Raw genomic sequence first — 14,079 nt, forward strand, 5'->3', positions numbered from 1 at the left:
TTTTTAGGCTTATGTAGACATGTAAATATACCAACAGGTTATAAATTTAAAGAACTTAACTATAGCCCTAAAGTTAAATCAATTAAATGAAATAATAGGTATATCAACCATATTAGCCTTTGAACAAACTATTCCAACATTTCAAAAGTTCCTAAACAAACAGAAAATCATACTTAAGCTATACAAATATTTGTATTACCCTGTATTAATCATCTATATTATCGGCCGGCACTGCGGCTCAATAGGCTAATCCTCCACCTTGCGGCACTGGCATACCGGGTTCTAGTCCTGGTCAGGTCGCCAGATTCTGTCCCGGTTGCCCCTCTTCCAGGCCAGCTCTCTGCTATGGCCCGGGAGTGCAGTGGAGGATGGCCCAAGTGCTTGGGCCCTGCACCCCATGGGAGACCAGGAGAAGCACCTGGCTCCTGCCTTCGGATCAGCGCGGTACGCAGGCCACAGCGCGCTGGCCACGGCAGCCATTGGCAACGGCAAAAGGAAGACCTTTCTCTCTGTCTCCCTCTCTCACTGTCCACTCTGCCTGTCAAAAAAAAAAATCATCTATATTATCATTTCTAAGAAAGTAATTGACATTACTTTTTTTTGCACAAAAGAAATAGGAGAGAAAATCCAAATTATTGAAATATTCTTTTATCTGTTAGCATTTATTTCATACAATTTAAATAATTTTGACATAAATATATCATTCAAAAACATTTGATATTTTGTTAATCTATTGTTATTTTAAGAAATTAAGTTAAAAACTATATTTAATGACTGTATTTATGTCTGTTTCACATGTAGAAATAATTCGGCATTTAAAGATTATTTATTAATTACTGTCTAAGATATTAAAAAGAGTTAAGGATAAGGAAGTAACAATTTTAGTTAACACATTAAATCCTTATAATTTGCAGCATTATAAGAATTTCATGCAATTAAGCCTTTTAGGCATTTATTATTATTGTACACTTTAGTTGAATATAATTTCAAATTTTATACAAGTTATAAAATAGATATATAATTTATAATTATATGCATAATTTTAAATTTTAAGCAAGTTATGGAAATAATGAAATCTTGCTTATTTCCTACAACCACTGTAGGGAACTCAGTTTAACCAAAAGAAATTTAGATCTGGCTTTATCCAAAATGAAATGTTGTGCAGACACTAGCTTTCAAATTAAAGTAATTTTTGAAGAAACAGAAACATGTCAAAAATCTCATCTTCTTTTAACTTGAAGATAGTGCTTTGTCTTCTTTTCTTGTAATTATAATGATAAAGGCTATTATGTAAATATACTTTCAGTGTCCACAAAAAGAAACACAGTTTAATAACCTGTTCTTTCTTTCTCTCAGATGTTTTGACTATTTCTCTGGGCTAGATATTCCTAAACTGCACATATAAAAAGTGAATAAGTCTTTTGATAAGGTAATCACTAATTTCCTAAAAGAGGAGAAATGAGGGGCAGAATAGAGAATAAAAAAGAAAGAAAAAGGAAGCTGCTTCACTTGAATATGAAATTAACACTGAAACAGGCTAATTACGTTCCCTTTGAAAAGAGAGGAAAGAAAGTTCACATATGAAAAAAAAAAAAACAGACTTCGAAAAACATCAAAAAAGAGTGACATCAGAATTGGGTGAAGTCCTTGGCAATTTTATCAACTTATCTAATTAAAGAGTTGGCACTCGTTAACCCCCAGAACATGGGAATAAAATAAAGCTTTACAGACAAATCTCTCTCAGACACAAGGCAACCTCTCTTGGAGGTTTCTTCACCTTGTGGTCTGAAGTGCCTCTCACGTAAGCCATCTTGTTCCCGTCATCAAGTTCCCCAAAGCACCATGGCCTGTCCAGACTGCCCCTGGTGAAACGGGGCCAGTTGTAGAGGTAGTCACGCACCCAGGCATTAAAGAGAGGAGAGCTGAAGGAATCAGGCACCTGGTCTGAGAGAGGGGCAGTTTCAGGCTGACTGGCCCTACGAGAGGGCAAGGGGTTTGTAAGGATGGCTCCGGTCTGACCTGTGTCTCTGGAATTTAGGCAAAGTTCAATTGTCTCCTATCAGAGCTGAAAAATGAAATAAAGTTGTTCTCACAGTCACAAACTTGATGGAGGAAACCCTGATAAGTTGGTGACAGAAAGTTTATTCAAAGGACAAAATTTGTCCAAACAGTGCTGGTCCTTCTAACCGATCTGTACCTGGGACGAGTCAGAGGACAGACTAGTGGGGCTCCCACCAGTCTTTCCCCTGTAGACTTTCCCCCGTGGAGACAACACCCTGGACAATAGACAGACCATGGAGCTGAAGTTAGAAGGTTAGAAAACAAGTTTCCCACTTTACCAATTTACAAATCTGATCAAATAACTAAGAAGCCTTGGAGGACTGGGAGGACTTATTCCTAGGAAAACAACAACACACACACACACACACACACGGCTGAAGGTGCTTCACAGAACTTAGAGCCCAAACCAGTGGAACTCAGCCCCAGCCATATTTGCTCAAGGCAGCAAGGACTTCAGATAAATCTTGGTGAAACTCCATTTCCATCAATGCTCCCAGCCCAAGACCACCAGAAACACACTTAGAATTGAGCAGTTTGTCTTGATCTCTAATGGCAACAAGGCTCCTGAGATCTTCCTGTTTTCCCTGGGATCACCCCTCTAGATGTGCGCTGAAGACACATTGGGAGAAATATCGTATGTAGAGAAGATCTTCTGAAATCTAAGGGTTTTCTGAAGTACAAGAACTGTTGAGTAGTTCTTTCTAGATGGAATTCTGTAGTCTTCCCAGGGTATAGTGTCCAAACCACACCTATTTTTTTAAGATTTATTTTATTTGAAAGTCAGAGTTACACAGAGGGAGAAGCAGAGGCAGAGACAGAGAGAGAGAGAGAGAGACAGAGAGAGATCCTCCATCCACTGGTTCACTCCCCAAATGGTCGCAACGGCCGGAGCTGCACCAACCAATCTGAAGCCAGGAGCCAGGAGCCTTCCCCGGGGTCTTCCCATATGGGTGCAGGGGCCCAAGGACTTGAGCCATCTTCCACTGCCTTCCCAGGCCACAGCAGAGAGCTGGATAGGAAGTGGAGCAGCCAGGACTAGAACTGGCGCCCATATGGGATGCCAGCACTGCAGGCAGCAGCTTTACCCACTACACCACAGCTCTGGCCTCACACTTATTTTTAAATTAAACTTTTCACTTGCAGATAATTGTAGAGTCTCATGCAGCTGTGAGAAACACTAGAGAGAAGGCTATTGTACACTTTCCCCCAATGATAACATCTTACAAAACTCTAATATTTATCAACCAGGTTATTAACGTTGGTGCAGTTATGATACAGAACACCTCCATCACCACAAGGCTGCCTCAGGCTGTCCTTTATCACCACATCCACTTCTCCCTCACCTGCACCTCCTTCTTAATCCCCAGCGTCTACTAGTTCTCCATTTCCATAGTTTTGTCATTTCAAGGATGTTATAGCAATGAAATCACACTGTATGCAGTCTTCTCAGATTGGTTTTGTTCACATGGCATAATCCCCTGGAGATTTATCCAGCTTATGTACACATGGTTGATTCTTTTCATTGCTGCATAGTAATCCATAATAAGATGTACCACAGTTCACTTAACCATTGAAGAATAGCGGGTTTATTTCCATTTTTGGCTATTACCAATGAAGCTGCTCCAATCGCTCATGTATAGGTTATTGTGTGAACATAAGTTTTTTACTCCCTGGAGTAAATTGCCCAGGGGAGCAATTACTGGACTGTATCATAGTTGAATATTCACTTTTTGAAGAAACTGCCAAATGATTTTCCAGAGTGGCTGGATCAATCAGTGAGGGATCTCATATTTGGTATTGTCACTCCTTTTATTTTGGTCATTCTAATAGGTATGTAATGATATCCCATTGGAGTTTCAGTTGCATTTTTCCGGTGGCTAATGATGTTGAGCAAATTTCATGTGCTTTTTTTTGCCATGTGTATATCTTCTGAAACATCTTTTTCTCATTTTTGAATTGGATTTTTAAAGAAGATTTATTTATTTGGGCCGGCACCGTGGCTCAATAGGCTAATCCTCTGCCTGCTGCGCCGGCACACCAGGTTCTAGTCCCAGTCAGGGTGCCGGATTCTGTCCTGGTTGCCCCTCTTCCAGGCCAGCTCTCTGCTGCAGCCCAAGAGTGCAGTGGAGGATGGCCCAAGTGCTTGGGCCCTGCACCCCATGGGAGACCAGGAGAAGCACCTGGCTCCTGCCTTCGGATCAGCACGGTGCACCGGCCACAGCACCCCAGCTGCGGCGGCCATTGGAGGGTGAACCAATGGCAAAGGAAGACCTTTCTCTCTGTCTCTCTCTCTCACTGTTCACTCTGCCTGTCAAAAAAAAATATTTATTTATTTGAAAGGCAGAGTTTACAGAGAGAGAGAGAGGGAGAGAGAGATCTTCCATCTACTGGTTCACTTCCCAAACAGCCAGGAATTAGGAGCTTTACTGGGGCCTCCCATCTAGGTGAAGGGGCAAAGTACTTGGGTCATCTGCTGCTGCTTTCCCAGACACATTAGCAGAGAATTGGATAGGAAATGGATCAGCTGGGTCTCAAATCAGTGCCCATATGGGATGTTAGCATTGCAGGCAGCAGCTCAACCCACTACATCATAATGTCAGCCCCTCTAATTGGATTTTTTTAAAAGCCCTTGATATTAATAGAGCCATTTCTAATTTCCTTCTATTTGAATGACCTATATTTTTTCCATCCTTTTATTTTCAACCTGCCAATATTGCTTTTTGAACTGATTTTTTTGTAGACAGTATATAGTTGGGTCATTTAAAAAATATTCCATTCTGCCAATCTGTCTTTTAATTGGTATCTGTAGACTATTTATATTTAGCATAATTATTTATATGTTATGGATCAATCTGCAATTTTGTTTTTGTTATCTGTTTGAATTATCTGTTTTATTTTTCCTGCTTACCTGTCAGTTACCTGAATACTTTTTAGAATTCCATTTTGATTTGTACTGTTTTTTATTGTATCTATTTGAATAGCTTTTCAACTTTCACTCTAGGCATTGCAACATTACTTGTCAGTCTACTAGCATCAACATTTTGCTAGTTCAAGTGAAGGGTAGAAAACTTCTATTTATGTCTCTTTATCTTCTCTTATTTATACAATAATTATCTTAAATAATTTCTCTACATCCACTTAGAATCACATCAGATTGTATTATAATTTTTGTTTCAACCATCAAATATAACAGACTCAAAAAGAGAAAAAAAAGCTTATTGTATCTACCCATATTTTTACTTACCAAGTTCTTTTTGCTTTTCTGGTGTTCCAACTTTCCTTATTTCATCAATTGTTCTCTGTTTAGAGAATTTTCCTTTGGTCATTCATTTTTTGAAGATTTATATATTATATGAAATAATTATAGCGAGAGGGAGAGAGAGAGGCAAAGAGATCTTCCATCTGCTGATTCACTCCCCCAAATGGTTAAAACAGCTATGGCTAGGCCAGGCCAAAGACAGGAACCTACATCTTCATCCGGTCTCCCACACGGGTGCAGGGACCCAGGCATTAGCAGGGAGCTGGATCAGAAATGGAGCAGCTGGGTCTCGAACCAGCATTCGTATGGGATGCCGGCCATCATTGCTGGCAATGGCTTAACCTACTGTGCCACAATGCTGGCCCTTAGTCATTCTTTTTAAGGCAGATCTACTGGCAACAAATTCTTAGTTATCTATCAACTGAGAAATTCTTTACTTACCCTTCTTACCTGAGGGATGTTTTTCTTGGATATAAAGCTCTAGGTTGGCTGTCATGCCATTTCTTTCTGTCTGCCATGGTTTCTGCTGAGGAATCTGCTGTTTAACACTTGAGGCTGCAGCATCACAGGAAGACACTCGTGTCAACATGGGCATGAGGCCAGCAGTTCCCTACATCTGAGGCTTCAGCATCAGCCGGATGAATGATCAGTTATTCTACATCCTACAAATGAGGACTTTTATCATGACATAGGAAGCAACATATAATGACAACTTAACCAATATTTTTAAACTCAAGTTTCAAACAGAATAAACTAAAATTTCTCCCTCTTGCATTAAAATCTAGGAAGATGGACTCACTGAGCAGGAAGAAAAAGGAAACTCACAGCAGGCGGCATCGCGGTACAGCGGGTAAAGCCACTGTCTGTGATGCTGGCATCCCATATGAGCACCGATTTGAGTCCTGGCTGCTCTGCTTCTGATCCAGCTCCCTGCTAATGTGCCTGGAAAGGCAACAGAAGATGGCTCAAGCACTTGGGTCCCTGCCACCCATGTGGGAGACCCAGATGTAGTTTTAGGCTCCAGGCTTCAGACTGGCCCAGCCTGGGCAGTTGCAGCCATTTGGGGAGTGAACTAGCAGATGGAAGATCTCTCCTCTCTTGCTCTCGCTCTCGCTCTTGCTCTCACGCTCACTTCTCTCTCTGCAACTCTGCCTTTCAAATAAATTTTAAAAATCTTAAGCTAAAATGCACAGAGTAACTTTTTGTATCTGTTTGTTTTTAATGCAGCATGGAGAGAAAACTCATGTCCCTGCCTCTGTCCAGCTCCATATCAGAAATGGAACCAAATAGCACCCTGAGCAGTTACAACAGTAGCAGGGACTGCATGATTGATAACTTCAAAAAAGATTTTTACCCAGTTGTATACTTGATAATATTTGTCTGGGGAGCCTTGGGAAATGGCTTTTCCATATATATTTTCCTGCAGCCTTATAAGAAATCCACGTCTGTGAATGTTTTCATGCTAAACCTGGCCATTTCAGATCTCCTATTCATAAGTACACTGCCCTTCAGGGCCGACTATTATCTCAGGGGCTCCCACTGGGTATTTGGAGACCTGGCCTGCAGGATTATGTCCTACTCCTTGTACGTCAACATGTATAGCAGCATTTACTTCCTGACGGTGCTGAGTGTCGTGCGTTTCCTGGCCACTGTTCACCCTTTCCGGCTTCTCCACATCACCAGCATCAGGAGTGCCTGGATACTGTGTGGCATCATTTGGATTCTCATCATGGCTTCTTCGATCGTGCTTCTGAGTACTGGCTCTGAGCACAAGGGCAACGTCACATCCTGCTTTGAGCTGAATCCCGGCAAAATCAACAAACTGCAGACCATGAACCACATAGCCTTGGTGGTGGGCTTCTTGCTGCCGTTGTGCACACTCAGTGTCTGTTACCTGCTCATTGTTCGAGCCCTGTTGAAGGTGGAGCTCCCAGAGTCAGGTCTTCGGCTTTCTCACAAGAAGGCACTGATCACCATCATCGTAGCCTTGATCCTCTTCCTCCTGTGTTTCCTGCCCTACCACGCACTGAGGACCCTGCACCTGCTCACGTGGGACGTGGGGAAGTGCCAAGAAACATTGCACAAAGCTGTGGTCATCACACTGGCCTTGGCAGCTGCCAACAGCTGCCTCAATCCTCTGCTCTACTACTTTGCTGGGGAGAACTTTAAGGACCGACTAAGGGCTGTGCTCAGAAAAGGTCATTCCCAGGAGGCAGAGACAAAGTTCAGCTTTCCTGTTTGTGTGTGGCTGAGAAAGGAAGCCAAGGTATAATGAGTTACTGGGTGATGCCTGCTTGTGCACCATTGTGTCAACCTCCATGCACTCGATGTCTCCAACCGACCTGGTGTTTACAGCCTTCCCAACAAACATCCAATCCCAACATGAACTTGACCTTGACTTTTGTTAATAAGACCTACTTCAAAGTGTCATTAGGTATATTTTCAGTGGTTTAGTCCTGATGAGGGATACAGGAAGGAAAAGTCCTACAAGTATTGCTCCCTGAAGTGTCAGATTGGGAAAAAAATGCCAGGAACAGTAGGTCCTGCTTTTCATCAGATTCTCTACCAGATCTCTGGCCCTTCGAGCCTTCTACGTTCACAACCTGAAAGCATACTCTATGTCCAGCGTTCTCCCACTCCCCTTCCCTCCTCAACCCCTTGTGATACAGCCAAATAAGAAGCCCCTGGAGGCCCCAGTGCAGATAAAATGTGCTTCCTAAGAATGCAGGGACGGACTTCGACTGTGAAAAGAAAGGCTGCCCTAGAACAAAGCAAGCCAAGGCCCCAAACAAGGACAATGAGAGGGAAAGGGTAGAAGGACTGAGGCAAGAGAAAGCTGGTTGGTTGTAAGTAGGGGAAGGAGGACTTCCATTTGGCTCTGGAAGGTAAGAATGTTCCCTTTTCCGCTCTTTTGTCTGAGGAACAGAAGGGACAGGAGGAGTAGAAGAAGGACCAGGGCATTTATCTCGGATAAATATCTAGGAAATAGCTGGCCCTGCCAAAGCAACCACAAGCAGGAATCAAAATCCATTAAATCTCTAGCAGGCTAATTCTCCAGTTGATCATTTTGTATGGTCCTTGAATGATGTTAGAAATATCCAAATGGCCCTTGGCAATAGTGTTTCCCCACCCTGCCGTAGGGCACGGAGGCGTTGTGTGTGGAACAGGGGAGATGGAGGGTCGAGGATGCGCATTTCCATTCTGCTTTCAGATTTTGGTTTGGACTGACTTTGCTGCAGTTCTCACTCTTGCCCGTTAATTATTTGGGATGGGAGTCCAGAAGGCTCTAAGGGTTTGGGTTGGGCACGCCAGGAAAAGGTAGGATGGAGAACAAGTTCCAAAGGTTGTTGTACTTCTATAAACATTTTGAGTAGTTTGATGATGCCTTCCCTTTTGATAAAGTGTAGAAAAGCAATAGGTAGTGGGAGAAGATCTTTTTCTGCACTGTCACAAGTATAAGGATACCTCCAACCACCAACACCATGACATTAGATTAAATAAAGAGGGAAGACAACATGGCATAGGAGAAAGTGGAAGAGAATTCTCAGATGTTAGTGTGTAGCAGGGTCACACAGGTTGAAGCAGGAATCCAAAAGGACTGTAGGAGGATGTCTCCAAGGAAAATAAGAAAATACTTGATTTGCACACCTTCAGAGCAATTTATATTTCTTTTGGAAAGTTCAAGATGAACTTGTGATCAACACAGAAAAGTAAGCAAGTAAAAATTTAACGCAGTTATCAAATGCAAAAGAAAAAGAAATTGCGTATAAGAGGGAATATTCAACCACACACACTGCATGGATGAGCTGTGAATAATATTTATAGAGAATAATGTCAACAGGGAAATACTATAACATTTTTCAGAAAATGAGGGGAGGAGATTGTGTTGAGGGAAAGGTGTAAGAAACCTAAGTTCCCATCTTCCATCATCAATAACGCATAACTAAAACTGGGATGATGCAGAGTTGCATGGGCATGTATGTAGCAATAGGAAGAAAACACCAGAAGAACTAGCAAAAAGAGTGGACAGAGATTGCCTTTGGAGAGGAAGCAGGGGTGGAAAGATAGGATGCAGACTCTCTTTTCCCTTTTAGAGATGTTTAGCTGTTAACCTTGTATTGCTGAAGTTAAATAAAAATTCAGTTAAAGTTAAAATCAGTTAAAATTCAAATTAATTCTGAGTTTAAAAAAAACACACACAAGGGGGCTGGTGCTGTGGCACAGTCAGTTAACCCACTGCCCATAGGCTCAGCTGCTCCACTTCTGATCCAACTTCATGCTAATAACCTGGGAAAGCAGTGGAAGATCACCCAAGTCCTTGGGCTCCCACACCTACGTGAGAGACATGGAAGAAGCTCCTGGCTCCTGGCTTCGGACTGGCCCAGCTCCAGCTATTGCATCCATTTGGGGAGTGAACCAGCAGATGGAAGATCTCTCTTTCTCTCTGCCTCTCCCTCTCCCTCTCTGTAACTCTGCCTTTCAAATAAATAAATAAATAATTTTTTTAAAAAAAAGAAGAAAATAAAGGCCCCTGGAAATGAACATGGAAGACTGACAGGAGAAAGGAAAGTAGACAGGACTACAGTGGGTTTGGGCTCTCAAGGGGAAGGGAGGGAGTCCTCCCTGCGGTGTGGGGAGTCACTCCCTACAGTCAGAGGTGGTTTGCTATGTCACTTAGGATGTTTTTAGTTTCAAATAACAGAAAACCCAACTCCAAGTGGCTGGCACAATAAAGATATTTCACCATCCTATGTGGCTGAAATATATGAAGGGAAGTAAAACTCCAGGCTCCACCCCAGCAGGCCTCTCAGGCTTTGCCACATGGCTGAATCCCTTTAGGGGAACAAGCTGGGAGCAAGCAGCCCAGGGTCAGGTGCTGCCTTACTTGTTTCTAGAAGAAACAGGTGCCTCCTACCTAAATCATCTAGCGAAAGTCCATGGTTCCCTTTTGATTGAGCCTACTGAGATCACACACCACTCCAAAATTAAACCAAGGAAGAAGGGGTTACCATGCTCCAACAAGGATAATCAGAGGCCACTCTTGGAGAAGGGTTTGGGACTAACCTGACTGGAACCTCACCTGGGAGAGGGTGAGATGGGGCTTGCTGAGGCCACACATTAAGCATGGCAAGGGAGGTGGGGAGGGAGCTGCCAAGCAACAAGGAAAACCTGTGGGCATGGTCTGTACCCGAGCAGCAGGTACAGCGGCTCGGAGAGTGACAGGAATGATGGGTTTGAGGAAGAAGGGTGAGAAGTGAATTAGGAGTTTCTGTTGTGAAGTCATAGGGATTTCCAACGGACAGAAACCTCGACGACCTTCCAAGGGGGAAGTGGACCAGGCAAAGCTGGAATGACTGAAGGGAACAAAAGTCCCTGTGTTTTGGAACAATACTTCAAACTAGATGGAGGCGTTGCTGTAGAACACCCAAACCTGGGTCTGCTCACTGAGCTGCAGAAATCCAATCACTGACATGGGGTGGCAGAAGAAACGAAATGCAGAGCAAGGAGCTGGCAGCTGTTGCTAAGTTCCTGGGCTCCCTGAGTAGTTAGAGGGGAGGGCTCTTATGGACTGAAATTGATGCCTGGCAGCTCATGTCCACGTTCCTGGTTGATCAGTGAATCTCATGACCATCCTTGGATTGGTTGGTGATGCCATGCTCTGTAGGCAGTTTATGATGGCCAAGTGGGCTTCAGCTGGTCTCGGGGGGTTACAGGGTTACATGTAAGTTAGTTTCTTCCGCAGACCTGGCATGTCCCTCTCTGGACCTGGAATTCACCCAAACAACCCCCACCCCATCCAGACAACACTGCCTATCAAGTTTTTAATCTATTGGAGAAGCAAATGACTTCTTGAGTCCAGCTATTTGAACTTTGCAGGGCCATCTGGATCACTCCCTCTATTCAGTGAATTCCTTCTGACAAAGGATAGGCAAGGACACCCTGGGCTCAGGGAGACAGGTGAGAGGCTGGGTCCTGCCTTTATGTTATAGGGCTTCTCTCTCCCTGGGGATGAGCAGTCATGGAGAGGATGTACTGTGAGTTACTAATATTGTTAAGTCCATGGTGTGTGTGTGTGTGTGTGTGTGTGTGAGAGAGAGAGAGAGAGAGAGAGAGAGAGAGAGAGAGAGAGAGATTTACTTTTCCTTTTTGCAGCCCAGGTGAAGCCTCTTGCCCTGAGAGAAGAAAAGGAATGGAAGTCTTTATTTACAAAAGTGAAAGCCAAAACTGTCCCAGGGTTTCAGACACTGCTTTTCTGTTTGAGAGAGGAGAGATTTCCTCAAGCAAACACAAAAATTGTTCAACCGGGAGGAAGGATTTTTGCTGGGTAAACTTTGGTGGAATTGTGATACTCTAGCTATACTTTTTCAAAGGAGACCTCAGATGCAAATGTCATTATCTTTTGTAACTGTGTTCAATCCTTTGTTTTACATTTAATAATTGCAATTAATTCTCAAGTGGAGACACTGTTAGATGGGCAGAAATGGGTTAGGAGAGGAAAATGGCAAGGAAGAAGGCTTTCTGTAGAGAATTCAGTTTTCTCTTAGAAAAGTTTTAAAATAGAAACCCAGCTAGGGGACAGGATGAGGGGTAGGGGGTAACCCAAAGGATATGGCCAATGGAAGAGCCTTACTCCAAAGACATTCTATCCACAAGTAGACGGAGGCTGCTGCTTAAGGCTGATAAAAGCCTTTAGGAAAAATAGAGTGAGAGAGGAATGGCTAGAACGTTAACATGTATTTTAAAGCTCTAATAATGAAAGGGTAGCACTGGCATGAGGATACACAGAGAAATGAAAGAAACACAGCTTGCAAACAGAGGCTAATTTGCGCAGGGAGTTGGAAAGGACTCAGAAGGGTTAGGTGCACAACATGCAGAGAAGACAGAGTTCTAAAACCAAGGACCTCCGGCTCCCACCCCTGTATGCCAAGTGCGTGGTAGACACAGCATGCCCTGCTGCACACAAAGAGAACCTGCAGCCTGGGCCAGTGGGCCAGTGGTTGATGGCCAAAGGAGCTCATGCAGGACCTCAGGACCTTTGCATAACCTTCAAGTTATGATAAACCAAATTGTTGTACAGTTCTCAAATTGGGGAACTCTTAGGATGACTAGGACTGAATTTCTCACTAGCCTGGAGGGATGGATGCTTAAAGCTGAGTATCAATTAACATTCTTAAAATTACATTTCATTCATGAAGCCATGTTGAAGAGAAGTTCACACTGTTTTTTTCAGATATATTTTGTTTATTTGAAAGTCAGAGTTACAGAGAGAAAGGGAGAGACAAAGAGAGTGAGAGAGATCTTCTACCCACTGGTTCTCTCCCCAAATAGCCACAACAGCCAGGGCTGGGCCAGGCCAAAGCCAGGAGCCAGGAACTCCATCTAGGTCTCCCACATAGGTGTTAGTCGCCCACCTTCTGCTGCTATATTGGAAGCAGAGTAGCCAGTACTCAAACCGGCACTCTGATATGGGCTGCCAGCATCCCAAACAGCACTTGGCCCTTGTGTGCCACAAAATCCACTCCTCAGCTTTATGTTTTTGCAATTCAATCATGATATTACCTTTGGATGACTGCAGCACAATTTAATTATCCATATTTCTGTTAATGGAGACTTAGGTTCTTGCCAGTATTTTGTCTTCAGGAGCAGTGCTGCTGAGAGTGCTCCCATGCATGTCTCTCAGGACACACATAAAATCTCCTCCAGATACACACTGAGGAACGTGCTCATGACCAGCGTCGCCAGTCATAGCTAACTGCTCTCTAAACTGGTGACCGACTCACAGCCCTGCCGGCAGGGAGTGTGAGCTCCTTCGAAGCATTTGAGGTTTCAAGTGGCTTTCATTATGGCTTTCATATAAATAAACCCTTCCTAAAGGCAATTACAAAGGTTGTACTCTTGGCAAAAAGAAAAATGACAACAGAGAGTCTGAAATGTAAAAAGGAACAGCAAGCAAAGATTTGGATGAATCTGTGTATAAACCCCAAGCTCCAGGCTGATGGCTAGGCTAATGCTCTTCTCTTTGTTGTTGCTGATAAGAGCCCAGCTATCCAATTGCCATTCCTCTAATAGCAGTAGCTAGCACTTATTCCTGCTACACATTCTTCTAGGAAATGTGTGTGCATTTTAAAAGAAATCGAAAATACCATTAACTGCATTTTATGGGTGAAGGAATTGAAGTTTTAGAGAGGTGAGGTAATTTGCCAAAACGTGCTTGCAAATAATGGACTCAGTATTGAAAGACAGCTGGTACAGCTTGGGAACTCACACTCTCACCAGCCACACCTGACACTCTCATCATAACTATGACACCAAACTGTGGTGTGATACTGCCCCACAGATAAGCTGCTTTTCTTTCTGGTTGGCTTTAACATCTTCTCTTTGTCTTTTGGGTTCTAAAATGTGATGTGTTGAGGTGGAGTTTCTTTTTCTTTAGCTTGATTTGGATTCAGCTGTGTCTAATCCGTCATTTTGCACTTCCAATTATTTTGCATTTCACTTTTTGTAATGCATTTTTTTAGAGTGGCAGGGTTGTAGTTTATGGTTTTTTGCTCTTGTTTATCTCTGCTATCTCATTTTCTTTTGTTGAAATATACTTGCTTTATTCTGTGTATCCAATAACTTCATCACAAAGTCTTTGCCAGTCTGGTTCTGTTGTCTATCCCTTCTGCTGCCTCTCACCCATGCAGACTTGGCATGTTGTGTGATTTTGACTATGGGCCCCTGTTCACTGAAGCTGTCAGTGGGGATTTTTAAAGCTT

The 14,079-nt window shown here is 43.1% G+C and overlaps 1 protein-coding gene across 1 annotated transcript; it reads left to right on the forward strand.

Annotated features, from left to right (window-relative positions):
- Positions 1-6,548: 6,548 nt before the first annotated feature.
- CYSLTR2 (cysteinyl leukotriene receptor 2) lies at positions 6,549-7,592 on the forward strand. The gene has a single exon (XM_062195339.1). It carries the CDS (start codon positions 6,549-6,551, stop codon positions 7,590-7,592), a length of 1,044 nt encoding a protein of 347 aa, XP_062051323.1.
- The last annotated feature ends 6,487 nt before the right edge of the window (positions 7,593-14,079 follow it).

This window comes from Lepus europaeus, chromosome 6, assembly GCF_033115175.1.
Source record: "Lepus europaeus isolate LE1 chromosome 6, mLepTim1.pri, whole genome shotgun sequence".
Lineage (NCBI taxonomy): Eukaryota > Metazoa > Chordata > Mammalia > Lagomorpha > Leporidae > Lepus > Lepus europaeus.

Bases quoted from the DNA above. Each gene is read 5' to 3' on its own strand.
- CYSLTR2 (XM_062195339.1), top strand. From the start codon at position 6,549: ATGGAGAGAAAACTCATGTCCCTGCCTCTGTCCAGCTCCATATCAGAA.